This window comes from Saccostrea cucullata, unplaced genomic scaffold (genome assembly GCF_032062105.1).
Source record: "Saccostrea cucullata isolate Sc308-1 unplaced genomic scaffold, CSIRO_AGI_Scuc_v1 ctg9035, whole genome shotgun sequence".
Taxonomy (NCBI): Eukaryota; Metazoa; Mollusca; class Bivalvia; order Ostreida; family Ostreidae; genus Saccostrea; species Saccostrea cuccullata.
The window spans coordinates 2,911-19,053 of NW_026926286.1; the positions used below are offsets into that span (position 1 = coordinate 2,911).

General features: G+C 35.7%; 2 protein-coding genes and 1 long non-coding RNA gene across 3 annotated transcripts; all 3 read left to right on the top strand.

The window, feature by feature from the left end:
* The first annotated feature begins 279 nt into the window (after positions 1–279).
* LOC134271276 (uncharacterized) lies at positions 280–3,709 on the top strand. Its single transcript, XM_062753505.1, has 5 exons — positions 280–441; positions 560–612; positions 773–901; positions 3,367–3,419; positions 3,612–3,709. Exons 1-5 carry the CDS (start codon positions 356–358, stop codon positions 3,612–3,614), a joined length of 324 nt encoding a protein of 107 aa, XP_062609489.1. The 5' UTR covers positions 280–355; the 3' UTR covers positions 3,615–3,709.
* A 5,742-nt stretch (positions 3,710–9,451) lies between these two features.
* Positions 9,452–11,734, top strand: LOC134271277 (uncharacterized). The gene is made up of 4 exons (XR_009992993.1): positions 9,452–9,504; positions 10,803–10,949; positions 11,405–11,422; positions 11,710–11,734. It is a non-coding gene; the product is annotated as an uncharacterized LOC134271277 (long non-coding RNA).
* A 1,882-nt stretch (positions 11,735–13,616) lies between these two features.
* LOC134271279 (uncharacterized) lies at positions 13,617–14,676 on the top strand. Its single transcript, XM_062753506.1, has 2 exons — positions 13,617–13,790; positions 14,082–14,676. The coding sequence occupies exons 1-2, from the start codon at positions 13,666–13,668 to the stop codon at positions 14,470–14,472; spliced, it is 516 nt and encodes a 171-aa protein (XP_062609490.1). The 5' UTR covers positions 13,617–13,665; the 3' UTR covers positions 14,473–14,676.
* The last annotated feature ends 1,467 nt before the right edge of the window (positions 14,677–16,143 follow it).

Consider the following 16,143-nt stretch of genomic DNA (forward strand, 5'->3'; position numbering starts at 1 on the left):
GTTAAAAAAGTTGTTGGTAAAAAATATCACACCTGGTGGAAATGGACATTTCTTCTGTTGATTAAGGATCTATTAATTGAATTATAGTTTAATGCCGCGTTTGTGATCTTTCAGCCATTTTCGGCGGTATTTGCCTTGACAACATTTTTTTTGATAAATTAAAAGTATTTTTCACTTGTATATGCTTAATTTGAACATTATCTCTAGAATTACTTCCTTCTGATTAAGTACAAGTATATAAAAACTCTAAAAATCGTTCATTCAAAAAGGAAGAAGCATTACACGTGCTATAAGCCGGTTTATGAAATCACTAATTTCACTGTCATAGTTAATAAAAACAGAACAAATCTTAAGGATGTTCTTCAACCTAATACTAATACTTGTTTATCAGCTACAGGAGGAAATCTGCGCTCAAGACGAAAACATATGCGGGAGAACAAAGTAAGCTTGTTTGCTTTAATCTATACTTATTTTTCATTATATAAAAACTATGATATAAACAAAATAGTACTGTATTACCGAGAGACAGGTTTTTACTAAGATTTTTTTATCTATCTAGTGGTGCCTTTATATGCTGTTCTGGTTATTATTGGTTTAATGACCGTTGTATTGGTAAGTAACATATGATTATAATGAGAATATATACGCTTATCATTCGAACACAATTATGTAATTAAAAACATTTTTCTGTTTATTCCTTTTTTCTCATTCTGCAGAAATAAAAATTCATGTTCCCTAAATGTAAATGTGAGCAATTGTTGAATTTCTTCAGAATGTTTTGGGGCGTATGGAGTAAACTGTTCCATGCCATGTTATAATTCCTACGGCTACAGATGTAAAGAAACCTGTTACTGTAAAAAGAACCAAGTTTGTAATAAATACATAGGATGTCGGGTGAATGGTAAGTGTAAGGTATTTACATATGTATATGGAAATGCAATTAAATATACATAATAAAAAAACCTATATGAAGCACTTGTAAGGCAATGTCAGTGAGCTTGAATTCTGTTCCTTATCTCCATATCTCCATTTCATTTAAAGAAGTAAATGTTATCTTTAGTTCTTAAAGTAAAGAAATTAATGTTCCACATGTTGGAAAAAGGTATATAACAATTTGTTAGCAAGGTATGCAGTTTTTAAGCTGTATATTAACAGACAAATAGACATTTTTTTTTATATTTATATAAATTATCATTTAAAGTATTGTGAAACAATTTATAATTGATGAGTATGTCATTGTATGTTTTATTGATGGAAGAGCAATTGCTCAGGAAATCTCTACATGTGATTTGCTAATCGGCGTTCATGTATTTATTAACGACAAACTTTTTATTAATGATTGGATTTATAAAACGTTTGAAAAGACATAAAATATCGATGCCATTCTCTGTCTAATAAATACATGTGAATGAACATAAGAAAGAAAGGATCTGATGCCTATTAAACTTTCTCAGTCCTTATTATAAAGATAACCCACAACACTGTAACATTTCGCGTACGTTTGGGCAGAAATTAGTCTTTCACCGAAAAAAAGAAAAATATCATCATACAAGGTACATTTTGAAGTAATTGTTTTAAAGAGTTTTTGAAGAAAAAAAAAACATTTACATAATTTAAACATTCAAATTATACTTATGATAATTTTTTTTAATGCTTCTTACATAACATTGAATTCATATTCTTAAAATAAAATATTGCATGAACCAAATTACAATATGCATGTCCTTCAAGAAAACCATTTCACTTTTTTTTTTATCCTTCTATATTCCAATGCAATTCACTAAATTTCATTTATCTATTTTCTCTAACACGTTGAGAGGCAGAGAACAGACTATTGCACTATGTTTATACATATGATCTTTCTTGTTTTTCACAATTATTCATTTGATATTAGAAAATGCCAGAATTCATTTTGTTGGAATTTTCACATCCAGTCATCTCAGTATAATATAATATTCCATGGACTAGTGCTTTTAAATGTTTGTGCTCAGGTCCGACACTTGCTCTCACATGTCTTTTAAACTAACAGTATTGTTTACCAAAATAGTATATTTTCAATCATTTTTTATGTGTACTGTAGACATGAAAATTTGTGCTCAAGTTATATGTTTTACTTCTTCGCCTTCATAGTAAGTCGGGAGATTTAAAGCGGGGCAAATTCAAATGAGACAAAATTATTTCCTAAATAAAGCTTGGTCTGGCTGACGAGGCAGAATATTTGGCAAGAACAGTAGGGAAAACAAGATGCAAATATCGGGGGAATTGCTTTTACAGTTTTATTTAGTCTTGGTGATTGCATTTATAGGAATGGGTATATTGGTCCCTGTTCTTGACTTCAAGAAAAATTTAGAACTCAAGTAGATGAAAACAGGCGTGGGACCAAGACGTAAGCTTTCTGGTGAGCTTGAGATAAAAGATACCACAAAGCCTGACACATCTGTTTCATACTTAGATACTTTACTTGAAAAAGACGTTAATGGTAATCTAACAACCAAGCTATATGATAAACGTGATGACTTTAACTTTACTGTCGTCAGCTTTTGATAGGTCCTAAATGGGCTTCCGTTGATATGCAAGAGCATGCTCTACGTATGAACAATTTCTAAAACGAGGTAAATTATTGACAAGCAAGTTGATGAAACAAGAATATCAGCAGTCTCGTTTAAAGTCATCATTTTGTAAGTTCTATGGTCGATACAATGACCCTGTTAGCAATTACAATTTATCATTGAGTCAAATGCTGACTGAAGGTTTTCATACGAATCAATCGTTACGTCGCGGGTTCGAATCCCACTGTGGGACGTGAAGACCGGTCCTTCGGATGAGACCGCATAAACCGAGGCCCCGTGTCGCAGTAGGTGCTGGCACGAAAAAGAACCCTCACTGCTCAAAGGTCCTAAGTGCGAAGCATGGGATAAAATTTGTAGCCCTCCAACGGCAAATGGTGGCGTCTCCATATGAGTGAAAAATTCTCGAGAGGGACTTTAAACAACATACAATCAATCAATCAATCATACCAATTGTTAGTCCATTATTTAAACACTGAATTGACGACGGATTTTTCCGTTATTTCCTGACCATGATCATGACAAGGAGCACACGGCGGGTGTGACCAGTCGGCAGGGGATGCTCACTCCCCCATTGCACCTGATCGCACCTCTGATGTTTCGGAGGTCCGTGTAGCTGTGCTCCTATTTTGTATTGTTTTATGAACTTTGAGATTGAATACTGTTCGTTATCTCCATATCCTTCTTCTGTTCTTTACTTGTAACTTTGTTGTTGTTGCTGCTGTTTAATAGTATCATACCTGTTCTCTGTTCCTGTGAGGCAAATGTATATGATTACAATTACTTTTTATCCCTTTAGTGGTACCTTGCAATGCTGTTCTGAATTTTGTTTGTTTAATCGCAGTTCCATTGGTACGTAATATATGCTTACTAAATCATTTTAAAACAGGGATGTAAGAGAAAAAGATAATATTTTTTTTAAAACATAAATCAGAAATATTTCAGCGTTTTCTCTTTGGTGAAAAATACAAAGAACAATTGTTGAAATTCTTAAGAATCTTTTGATGCATACTGAGTAATTAAACAGCTGCATATCCATTTAAGTAAAGAAAATTTCTACTGCTACATTTGGAGAGGAATCTGCGACTTTACAGAAAATCAAATTTCTAATAAACATCCAGGATGTCAGGAAAAATGGCGAGTAAAAGGTGAAAATTTCATTTGAATTAAATCATTATTTTAAGTGTAAATGTGCTTGATTAGAGTGTCATTTTATTAAAATCCTTTATTTTAAGAATTTGCAAAAATAGAGATCTTGACGAAATAGTATTAAACACTTAAAACTCATAACGATCAAATGTTTTCCCTGATTAAATTCATTGAGAATTAATGTTTCAATTGTTGCAGAAAAATTCCATGATATGCATAAAGTACTTAAACTATTTGAAAGTTAATTACTAGTCTACCAAAGAAAGACTATTATTTTTTCTTACATGTGTAATCATAGAAAATTTGCCTAAGTGCAATATAGTAATTTTGCTTTGTACTCAATGTTTGTTTTATTGTTCGAAGAGACATTATGTACAAATTTATATAAGTGACTTGCTTTGCAAAGATCAAATTACCAACTGTTAAAGAATTTGGTTTTCCTCAGTAAAAAAAAGTAAGGTTTTTTACTGGTAACCTGGAGTTTGTTTTTTTTTTTTTGTCTTCCGAGATCACTACTTTATTCATTTCAATAATCTGGAATATTATTCTAGGTTGGTACAATTACAGAGAAGGTTTTAAATGAGTGAAGACGACACAAAAGAGAAGTGAGAAATTAGAACTGAAAATGTTATATCTAACGATCGTAATTGTATATTTTTATACAATTAAGAACTATCAAAAACATTTAAAGTATATGCGATTTACGATTGCTCTATAGTTTTACCAATATATTTACAGGGTTTCGAGTGAACTTGCTCTCATTTCCTGGAAAGCAGGAAGCATATGCCGATGTTTGGGAATCCCAAATGATCCTCGATTACAAGAACGATTACAATAATGAACGTGAGACTTAGGAATATAATTAAATTCCACAAGGTACAATCAGATGTTCAAATGTGTAGATACAAGAATATTTCGAAAAAACTTGATAATGAAGAAGATAAAGAAACTTCTCTGTTGATGCACGTTACCAAAGAAACAGTGTTCTTTTCACCTTGTCCGAGTTTCCTGGTGACGATTGTTACGCCGGTATTTCGTTTTAAAAAATGCAATCATACAATACCCCGACTTCCAAAGCATTTTTATTTGTTGTTTTTTTAAATATTTTTATGTACTTGACCATCTTCTAATGGAATAGAATGTAATCTGTGTGTACTTGTTTATGCTGGTGAAAGCTAAGGATCGCTTAATAAAGGAATATCGGGTCATCGATTTCAAATAAATCATGTCGGTCAGCAGCTTTTATACAAACATTATAATTTACCTGATCATTGTATTTTGTGAATAAAAGTCAGAATTCTCGAAAAGATTTATCACCACACAAACAGTCTATCACTGAGTGCACCTTTCCATAGACAGCTAGAAGAATTTTGGATTAGAAAACTATGGACAGCCTTTCCCTATGGATGAAGAAGGATATGGAGATAACGAACAGTATTCAATATCAAAGTCCATAAAACAATACAAAATAGGAGCAGAGCAAAGACGGACCTCCGAAACATCAGAGGTGGGATCAGGTGCCATGGAGGAGTGAGCATCCCCTGCCGACCGGTCACACCCGCCGTGTGCTCGTTGTCATGATCAGGACATAACAGAAAAAATCCGTCGTCAATTCAGTGTATAAATAATGGACTAACAATTGGTATGAAAAACGTCAGTCAGCATTTGACTCAATGATAAATTGTATGTGCTGACAAGGTCATTGTATCGACCATAGAACTTACGAAATGATGACTTTAAACGAGACTACTGATATTCTTGTTTCATCAACTTGCTTGTCAATAATTTACCTCGTTTTAGAAATTGTTCATACGTAGAGCATGCCCTTGCGTATCGAATCAATTGAGATATATATACTCCGTATGCAGGTGATGAAGGTATATTGCTGCATAGGTAAGGGAAGTTGACGATGTTTCTTTTTATTCATTACTACCTTGGGATCAACAGTTAGTTCTACATCATATTTGCCCCAAACTTTACTCTGTCCCTTTGAAATTTTAAATAGTCTTGAAAAGATCAATTAAAGCCCATTCATGATTCCTCTACATTGTATTCGCATTTGTCCTTTAAATCTACAAGAGTACGCTTGTTTATAGCAGTATTAAAAGTCTGACAAACAAGGAACAATAGGGAATAGGAACCTGACAAACAAGGAGCAATAGGGAATAGGAGCCTGACAAACAAGGAGCAATAGGGAACAGGAACCTGACAAACAAGGAGCAATAGGGAATAGAAACCTGACAAACAAGGAGCAATAGGGAATAGGAGCCTGACAAACAAGGAGCAATAGGGAACAGGTAGCTGACAAACAAGGAGCAATAGGGAATAGAAACCTGACAAACAAGAAACAATAGGGAATAGGAACCTGACAAACAAGGAACAATAGGATTAGGAAGCTGACAAAGAAGGAGCAATAGGGAATAGGAACCTGACAAACAAAGAACAATAGGGAATAGAAACCTGACAAACAAGAAACAATAGGGAATAGGAACCTGACAAACAAGGAACAATAGGATTAGGAAGCTGACAAACAAGGAACAATAGGGAATAGGAGCCTGACAAACAAGGAGCAATAGGGAATAGGAGCCTGACAAACAAGGAACAATAGGGAATAGAAACCTGACAAACAAGAAACAATAGGGAATAGGAACCTGACAAACAAGGAACAATAGGGAATAGGAGCCTGACAAAGAAGGAGCAATAGGGAATAGAAACCTGACAAACAAGGAACAATAGGGAATAGAAACCTGACAAACAAGGAACAATAGGGAATAGGAGCCTGACAAACAAGGAGCAATAGGGAATAGGAACCTGACAAACAAGGAGCAATAGGGAATAGAAACCTGACAAACAAGGAACAATAGGGAATAGGAGCCTGACAAACAAGGAGCAATAGGGAATAGGAACCTTACAAACAAGGAGCAATAGGGAATAGGAATCTGACAAACAAGGAGCAATAGGGAATAGGAATCTGACAAACAAGGAACAACAGGGAATAGGAACCTGACAAACAAGGAGCAATAGGGAATAGGAATCTGACAAACAAGGACCAATAGGATTAGGAAGCTGACAAACAAGGAACAATAGGGAATAGGAGCCTGACAAACAAGGAGCAATAGGGAATAGGAGCCTGACAAACAAGGAACAATAGGGAATAGAAACCTGACAAACAAGAAACAATAGGGAATAGGAACCTGACAAACAAGGAACAATAGGGAATAGGAGCCTGACGAAGAAGGAGCAATAGGGAATAGGAGCCTGACAAACAAGGAACAATAGGGAATAGAAACCTGACAAACAAGAAACAATAGGGAATAGGAACCTGACAAACAAGGAACAATAGGGAATAGGAGCCTGACAAAGAAGGAGCAATAGGGAATAGAAACCTGACAAACAAGGAGCAATAGGGAATAGGAGCCTGACAAACAAGGAACAATAGGGAATAGGAGCCTGACAAACAAGGAGCAATAGGGAATAGGAACCTGACAAACAAGGAGCAATAGGGAATAGGAACCTGACAAACAAGGAGCAATAGGGAATAGGAACCTGACAAACAAGGAACAATAGGGAATAGGAACCTGACAAACAAGGAACAATAGGGAATAGGAGCCTGACAAACAAGGAACAATAGGATTAGGAAGCTGACAAACAAGGAGCAATAGGGAATAGGAGCCTGACAAACAAGGAGCATTAGGGAATAGGAACCTGACAAACAAGGAACAATAAGGAATAGGAGCCTGACAAACAAGGAACAATAGGATTAGGAAGCTGACAAACAAGGAGCAATAGGGAATAGGAGCCTGACAAACAAGGAGCATTAGGGAATAGGAACCTGACAAACAAGGAACAATAAGGAATAGAAGCCTGACATATTTTGACTTGCTTGTTTCATAAGACTTGTTTTTGCTTTGCTTTTGTATTACATTTGATTACCATATGTTCTGTCAACTTGATCAATGCATACGGCGGGTTCGATATTCATCAGAGGATTCATAGGCTTGCCTTATTAGTCATGGAACTTGTTATAGTCTTACCGTGTGCAAATCGTTAATGCACGCTTTTTTTAGTCTTACAAGTCTGACTAAGGACCGGTACACACGGTAGGACTTGCCTTATAGGTCTAAAACCTTATGTTTTGCTGGACTTACGGCTTTCGTGTACACACCTGAGGCAAGATTTTCAAGATTATTACTAATATTTACCTAAATTTCTTGCGTTTTTTAGTCATAAACAGTGCACATTATTAAACGGAATATTGGATTACTAGCCCGGACATTTAAATAATTTCACAAACCAGTGCATTCATGCTTATAGATACCCTGTTTATGTATATTGTATTTGTGATTTATTTTTCCTAATCAAGTATGTTGTGTCATATGAATAATTACAATTTCTATTCTGGACTACTACTTGAAAAAATGTAATGTATTATTATAAATAACAAGGAAGGATGTACAGGCTCTAGACAGTAGTCTCGCCAGGTTTACAAGTTTCTCACGCCTAACAAGGATAATGAGAGGATTAATTTGTGTATTGTTTTTAGAAAGCAGGAAATCTCACATGACATTTAGAAAGACAAAAAAATCAGCGTGAACGAGGAAGAAAAAATGTGTCTTATTGAATACATGCGGTAGAATCGTAGGTTTAACGCATTATGTATGTTTATTATGGGTGAAATTCATACTATTTCATTTATTTGGATGATGGTCTTTGAATTTGCAGATGTTTCATGTGAAGGGAATATTTGCCCAAATAGAAAGTAAGTATTTCCTTTAAGTTATGTCACTCGTCAGAATGTAGGATGTGTTCAGCCAGAACCTCGCACTGGAATCCTGGAACTTTAGTTCAACATATTGCAATTCATTGCATCTTTATATTGTTTTATGCCAGGAATATGGAATAAAGATTTCATTGTAGAATAAAGTTGACATATTCAATCAACAGCAATTGTCAAGAAATGAACATACAATGTATATCGAAGAAGTCAAGATATAAAATTCACATCTTTTTAGATCTAGAATATCTCAAAAGTAACAACAATGACTTATATTTTTTCTTTATTTTAAATTACACAATACTTTCAAAAGAACAGGATTTAAGTCTTATGTAAAACTTGATACAGGAAAATATCTTATTCCTTATTTAGAATTTTAGTACCCCAAATGTGACATTTTTACAGTACAGGAATATATGCCCGTTGATTTGCATGGTTTGTCCAAAGATAAACAAACTATTTTACATAAAATAATTATATTTATGGATATCTTTACATCTGTTAAAATGATATTAGTTAAAATTATGACTATAAGAATTACAATTTAACAAGTGGCAAAAGTCTCAGTTAATTGTACCGTTGCTCAGTAAGATACACACTAACCACCAAATTGTCTTTGCGATTTTGGCTCATTATTATTATTATTTTGACCGAGCACACGGCGGGTGTGACCGGTTGGCAGATGATGCTCACTCCTCCATGGCACCTTATCCCACCTCTCATATTTCGGGGGGTAATGTTTGCTCTACTCCTATTTTATATTTTTTTATGGACTTTTGATACTGTTCGTTATCTCCATATGTTTCATTACATGTATATGTGTACTTACTTGAAATAGACTCCGAAATATCCTTGATATAACTTATTTTACGAGTGACATTCCTGTATCTTAATATATATAAATTTCTTTTGATATCCCCCCACCCATTTTCAAAGTTAATGTCTCAATTTAATTTTTCAGCAGCATTACACAATGTTGTTCTGGTTATCGAACAATCAATGGTTCCTGTACAGGTAAAGAAAAATTTACTTTCTTCATAACTTTATTAACGATTAATCATCAATATGACTACATGTAACAATCTGTTCTGGTGTAGTTTATGTGTAATGTATAAAGTTTATCCTTGAGGATATGCATCAGTGTTATTACGACGAAACTGACACATGCAGTAGACAAACGACTGACATCAAATAGGGAAATCTTAAAGTTTGATATCAGACAATTTTTTCTTATTATATTATCATACTAAACATTCTATAGTATTCACATTAAATATTATTAGCTTTAAAAAAACTTACCTCTCTATATTTATATTCAGTATTAGATAAAATATATGAACCTTCTCGGTTAAAATATAAAAAAGAAATATGTTACACAAGTATTGCCATACGTTTAAAATAAAATAATATGAATATCTAGATTTATATCCAATTTTTTTATTTATCCATTTGCTTATAGATTATAAAAAAGATTCCACAGCGTCTGACACATCTGTTTCATATTTGGTAATGGTATTCTAACAACCAAGCTCTATGATAAACGTGATGACTTTAACCTTTCTATCATCAACTTCCCTTACTAATGCAGAAATTTATTTCTTTACCTGCATACAGAGTTTATATATCTCAGTTGATTCGATACGCAAGAGTATATTCTACGTACGAACAATTTCCAAAACGAGATAAATTATGGACAAGCAAGTTGATGAAAGATGAATTCTAGAAGTCTCGTTTCAAGTCATCATTTCATAAGTTCTATGATCGATACAATGACCTTGTCAGCAAATACAAATTATCATTGGGTCAAATGCTGTTTGTCGTTTTTCATACCAATTGTTAGTCCATTATTTATACACTGAATTGACGACGGATTTTCCCGTTATTTCCCAATCATGACAAGGAGCACACGGCGGGTGTGGCCGGTCGACAGGGGATGCTCACTCCTCCATTGCTTATGGTCCCTCCTCCAATTTTTTGGAGGTCCGTGCTTGCTCTGCTCCCTTTTTGTATTGTTTTTTGGACTTTTCATCTTGAATGCTTTATCTCCATATGTTTCATGAAGAATATTTGACTTGTTTTTTGTAACACTGAATACAATGAGACTTTGGTCATTTATATGACTGTTTATAAAAATGTAAAAATATGTTTAAATTGTACAGTTGTGTTTGTTGAAATGCTTTTCCGTGCCCTTGATTGGTAAATAAAATACCCCGTGTATTGTGTAAAATATATTTATTAAAACTCATTTATTTACTTTATAGTACTTTTAAAAAACAGAAAACATAATAAAATTGTGTTTTTTTCGGATGCAGCGTGTGTTGGTTTTTATGGGCAGAATTGTACACATCCATGTAAAGATGACTATTACGGTGAAAAATGTGAGCTTCGCTGTAATTGTTCCTTGGGTGAAAGTTGCAACCCTTATGTAGGATGTCTCTCAGATGAGACAAGAGAAAGAAGTGCGACAGGTGAGAGAGGTTTCTCAGAAGTTTCTCTGGTGAGAAGGTAAGACAGGGAAGAGAAGTGCGACAGGTGAGGCATGTCTCTCAGGTGAGACAGGGAAAGAAGTGTGACAGGTGAGACAGGTTTCTCAGGTGAGACAGGGAAAGAAGTGCGACAGGTAAGACAGAATTCTAGGTGAAACAGAGGGAAAAAATGCGAGAGGTGAGACAGGTTTCTCAGATGAGTCAGGGGAAAGAAGTGCCACAGGATAGACATGTTTTTCAGGTGAGACAGGGTAAAGAAGTGCGACAGGTGACACATGGAAAGAAGTGCGACAGGTGAGACAGGTTCAAGAAGTGCGACAGGTGAGACAGGTTTTTCATGTAAGACAGGTAAGAGAGGTTCTCAAGTAAGATAAGGTAAAGAAGTGCGACAGGTGAGACGGATTTTTAAGTTGAGAAAGGGGAGAGAGGTTTCTCAGGTGAGACAGGTTTTTCATGTAAGACAGTTTAGAGAGGTGCTCAGGTAAGACAAGGTAATGAAGTACGACAGGTGAGACGGATTTCTCAGCTGAGACAGGGGAGAGAAGTGCGACATGTGATACAGGTTTCTCAGGTGAGACAGGGGAAAGAAGTGCGACAGGTGAGACAGGTTTCTCATGCAACACAGGGTCAAGAAGTGCGACAGGTGAGGGAGTTTTCTCAGGTAAGACAAGAGGGTGAAGTGCGACAGGTGAGACAGGTTTCTTAGGTGAGTTAGAGGAAAGAAGTGCGACAGGTGAGACAGGTTTCTCAGGTGAGACAGGGAAAGAATTGCAACAGGTGAGACAGGGGAAAGGAGTGCGACAGGTGAGACAGGCTTCTCATGTAAGACAGGTAAAGAAGTGCGACAGGTGAGAGAGTTTTCTCAGGCGAGACAGGGTAAAGAAGTGCAACAGGTGAGACGGATTTCTCAGGTTAGACAGGGTAAAGAAGTGTGACAGGTGAGACAGGGGAAAGAATTGCGACAGGTGTGACAATGGAAAGAAGTGCTACAGGTGAAGCAGGTTTTTCATGTAAATAAGGGTAAAAAAGTGCGACAGGTGAGACAGGTTTCTCAGGTGAGACAGGGAAAGAATTGCAACAGGTGAGACAGGGGAAAGGAGTGCGACAGGTGAGACAGGCTTCTCATGTAAGACAGGTAAAGAAGTGCGACAGGTGAGAGAGTTTTCTCAGGCGAGACAGGGTAAAGAAGTGCAACAGGTGAGACGGATTTCTCAGGTTAGACAGGGTAAAGAAGTGTGACAGGTGAGACAGGGGAAAGAATTGCGACAGGTGTGACAATGGAAAGAAGTGCTACAGGTGAAGCAGGTTTTTCATGTAAATAAGGGTAAAAAAGTGCGACAGGTGAGACAAGTTTCTCAGGTGAGACAGTGAAAGAAGTGTGACAGGTGAGACAGGTTTTTCAGATGAGACAGGGGAAGGAGTGCGACAGGTGAGACAGGGTAAAGAAGTGCGACAGGTGAGACAGATTTCTCAGATGAGACAGGGGAAAGAAGTGCGACAGTTGAAACAGGTTATTTTATGTAAGACAGGGAAAGAAGTGCGACAGGTGAGACAGGTTTCTCAGATGAGACAGGGGAAGGAGTGCGACAGGTGAGACAGGGTAAAGAAGTGCGACAGGTGAGACAGATTTCTCAGGTGAGAAAGGGGAAAAAATTGCGACAGATGAGACAGGTTCCTTATGTAAGACAGAGAAATAAGTACAACAGGTGAGACGGGCTTCTCAAGTGAGGCAGGGGAAAGAAGTGCAACAGTCGAAACAAGTTTCTCAGGTGAGACAGGGTAAAGAAGTGCGACAGGTGAGACAAGGGAAAGAAGTGTGACAGGTGAGACAGGTTTCTCAGGTGAGACAGGGTAATGAAGTGCGACAGGTGAGATAGGTTTCTCAGGTGAGACCGGGTTAAGAAGTGCGAAAAGTGAGACAGATTTCTCAGATTTCTCAGGTGAGAAAGGGGAAAGAAGTGCGACAGGTAATACAGGTTTCTTAGGTGAGATAAGGGAAAGAAGTGCGACAGGTGAGACAGGGGAAAGAAGTGCGATAAGTGAGAGAGGGGAAGAAGTGCGAAAGGTGACCAGGTTTCTCAGATGAGACAGGAGAAAGAAGTGCGACAGGTGAAAGAGCTGAGAGAGGTTTCTCAGGTGAGACAGGGGAAATAAGTGAGACAGGTTTTTCAGGTGAAACAGGGGAAAGAAGTGCTACAGGTGAAACAGCTTTCTCAGGTGAGACAGGGGAAAGAAGTGTTACAGGTGAAACAGCTTTCTCAGGTGAGACAGGGGAAAGAAGTGCTACAGGTGAAACAGCTTTCTCAGGTGAGACAGGGGAAAGAAGTGCTACAGGTGAAACAGCTTTCTCAGGTGAGACAGGGGAAAGAAGTGCGACAGGTGAGACAGGTTTTCCAGGTGAGACAGGTTTCTCAGGTGAAACAGGGGAAATGGAAGAGATTTGGATGACACCAATATATTTGTTTAAAAATATTTTCTCTATGGATTTCCTTACCATCAATAGTTTGAAATTCAAACGTTTAAGGAAAATCAAACGAAAGATGTCTTGTTGTTAGAGTTTCTTTTTTCGTGCAAAAACTAATAAACTGATAAAAGTGTTTCTGGTTTGTTAAATAACAAATTGTCCTCTACAAAAACGATTCTCGAATACTATTCTCTTTTTTCAGATAAAACATATGGGAATAAAACAATGGACAAGACAGCTTCTCATCAGTGTGTCACTAACTGTGTAACCCAAACAGTTCTCGTGTTCGCCCTTACTGTTTCTAATTTACTGCTCCTTGTGATGTGTATTGTAATGGCCTGTTGTTGGAGGTTTGTTGTAACGACATTAATGTACAAAATTAATAAAAAATATAAATTTGAATTGTTTTTATGCAAATTTTCAGCCGACCCTTTTTTACAACAACAACAAATTAGAAAAATATCGATAAAATCGTTTTGTGAAATAGAAACCTGGAGAAGAACATCGTATGTAGAATATAATAATGATAATAAATGTATTTTTCTTTCCAAATTAAATGCTTTTAGGATACAATTATTAAAAGATAAGATGTTTTTACTTTAACAATGTTTCAATTAGATTTTATCTTTTAAATTTTACAGACGTTCAGAAAAGTCTAAATTTTTGAACCCAGTTACAACCAATGACTTATATGCTGGAGAAAAAGACATCTGTTCTTCGGGTCACAATTCCCAATCTGAGCACAGAAACACTACGTATAATAGCTACAGCCATATACGCCTCAAGAATGAGGAACTGATAATTCACAATCCAGATGATTATGGCACGACTGTTTTACCTTATGACACCGTACAGGATGTAAAGACAGAAACCGCTGGAAATGAGTTCTCCGAGGGGAGAGTGATACATGAGCAACCATTTGGCGTCCTGGATACATTTCGTCCTTCGATTGATCAAAAACTCTCTCCTGTGCATCCTACAACACGACCCTACAGTTTAGCAAACTTAAATAGAGACGCTACAGAAAGTTAATGTAGTATTCCTTAGAATAGAACAGATGGGCAGAATCATAGTACCATAAAACGATTCATAAGTGTCGAATACAGCAGAAATTATTAAAGTAATATATTCCGTAATTTTTTAACAAGCCTGTTCTACTAGTAGTGCAACCGTCACCACCACCCCTAGAACAAAATAGAGGACTTATGATGTTGCTCATGTCTAAAGTATCAAATAAAGGAAATAACCTTAACAAGATAAAAGAGAGTTAAAAGAGATAACTGATACTTACTTGCCTAATTATAATGACCAGAAATTCTTAGTTCTTATAATACAAAACTAAATTTAAATCAAAATGAACGAGATGAAAATAATGAACAGCAGTCGATCGCATGTAGATTAAAAACAATAATAAAAGTCAGAAAACATGGCAATGAAGCGAGATGAGACCAGAAGTTCAGAGGAGATAGCATCAGTTGCTGACCGGTTATAGCTGCCGTGAATCCACTGTATTGATGAAGTAGATGAAAAATTCCATAGTTAAAAATAGTTTTCTATTTTAAATAAAGTCCCTACCAAGGTTGTTAAATACATGCAACATCAACTTATTTGTGAGAAGCTTGTCTCCTTTAAAATTGACTTGATCATATACAGAACATTATTTTGAGAAGCAAACAACTAGTTAGAAATAACTATCATATAAAGGTAATGGTGGAATATTGCAATATAAATGAGGAAAGTTGACAATAGAAAAAAATAAAGTTGTCTCAATTGTCAGACAATTTAGCTTATTTGTAATTCTGAGGAATATCAAGTCCCTTACTTAGTGCTTCCGAGTATTTTGATTTTTTTAAAATGTAACTGACACCAGTTAGTCGATACTACACTTTATTTAGAGTGTAGAAAGATCTACATTCCGGATATCAGAATATTAATCCCACTATGGTGACTGTTACAGGACATATACAAATATATTCTAGTATTACATTAAATCACTTCAAGTGTATGTTTCATACTCAATGTTTCTGAGCTGCATAAATTACAACCTATATTGGAATATTTTCCTGTTCTCCAATAAAAGGAAAATATAATCAAAATGTCGATTTAAATTGAGATGTAGAATCGATCGGCACAATGAACATACTCCTACCTTGCTCGATAATTCTAGCCTTGAATGTGGCAATGGTTTTTGGTGACGGAAATAAGTGTGAAACTGAAGATCGAAGGTAAGTTTTTTAAAAAAAAAGATTTTTAATTTTTATCCATGGCTTGTGTTTAGGAGCATTCTTCCTGCTCTTTGAAACATAAAAAAAAGTTACTATAATGTTTGATAAGAACCGTACTTTTAGCATAAAGTTCTAAAAATTGTTTTCGAAATTATTGTTTTCTTTTTCATAATTTTGATTTGCTGATAATTCATTACCTCCTCGCGTTTATACGAACCATGTACTTTTTTCAGTCAGTCATGTTGTGCTGGTTACATAATAATTGAAAATAGATGTACTGGTAAGTTATCAGAATTTTTTCCCTACCTTTTGTGAAGTTAAAAACAGATAGGGGAAACTACTTTTTTTACATTCCATCCTCTCTAGCCGAATGTAGTATTACATGTTTATTGATGGTTACAGAATGTGTTGGGTCCTATGGTAAAGATTGTTTTAAAGAGTGTCCAGATGGATTTTATGGAGCATCATGTCAAAAAGA

What these genes read in the sequence shown, in the direction of transcription:
- LOC134271279 (XM_062753506.1), top strand. Translation starts at nt 13,666, where the DNA reads ATGGACAAGACAGCTTCTCATCAGTGTGTCACTAACTGTGTAACCCAA. An exon ending in GTAATGGCCTGTTGTTGGAG is followed by an intron (nt 13,791 to 14,081) that starts GTTTGTTGTAAC and finishes TAAATTTTACAG; the next exon opens with ACGTTCAGAAAAGTCTAAAT.
- LOC134271276 (XM_062753505.1), top strand. Translation starts at nt 356, where the DNA reads ATGTTCTTCAACCTAATACTAATACTTGTTTATCAGCTACAGGAGGAA. An exon ending in GTTTAATGACCGTTGTATTG is followed by an intron (nt 613 to 772) that starts GTAAGTAACATA and finishes GAATTTCTTCAG; the next exon opens with AATGTTTTGGGGCGTATGGA. An exon ending in CATAGGATGTCGGGTGAATG is followed by an intron (nt 902 to 3,366) that starts GTAAGTGTAAGG and finishes TTATCCCTTTAG; the next exon opens with TGGTACCTTGCAATGCTGTT.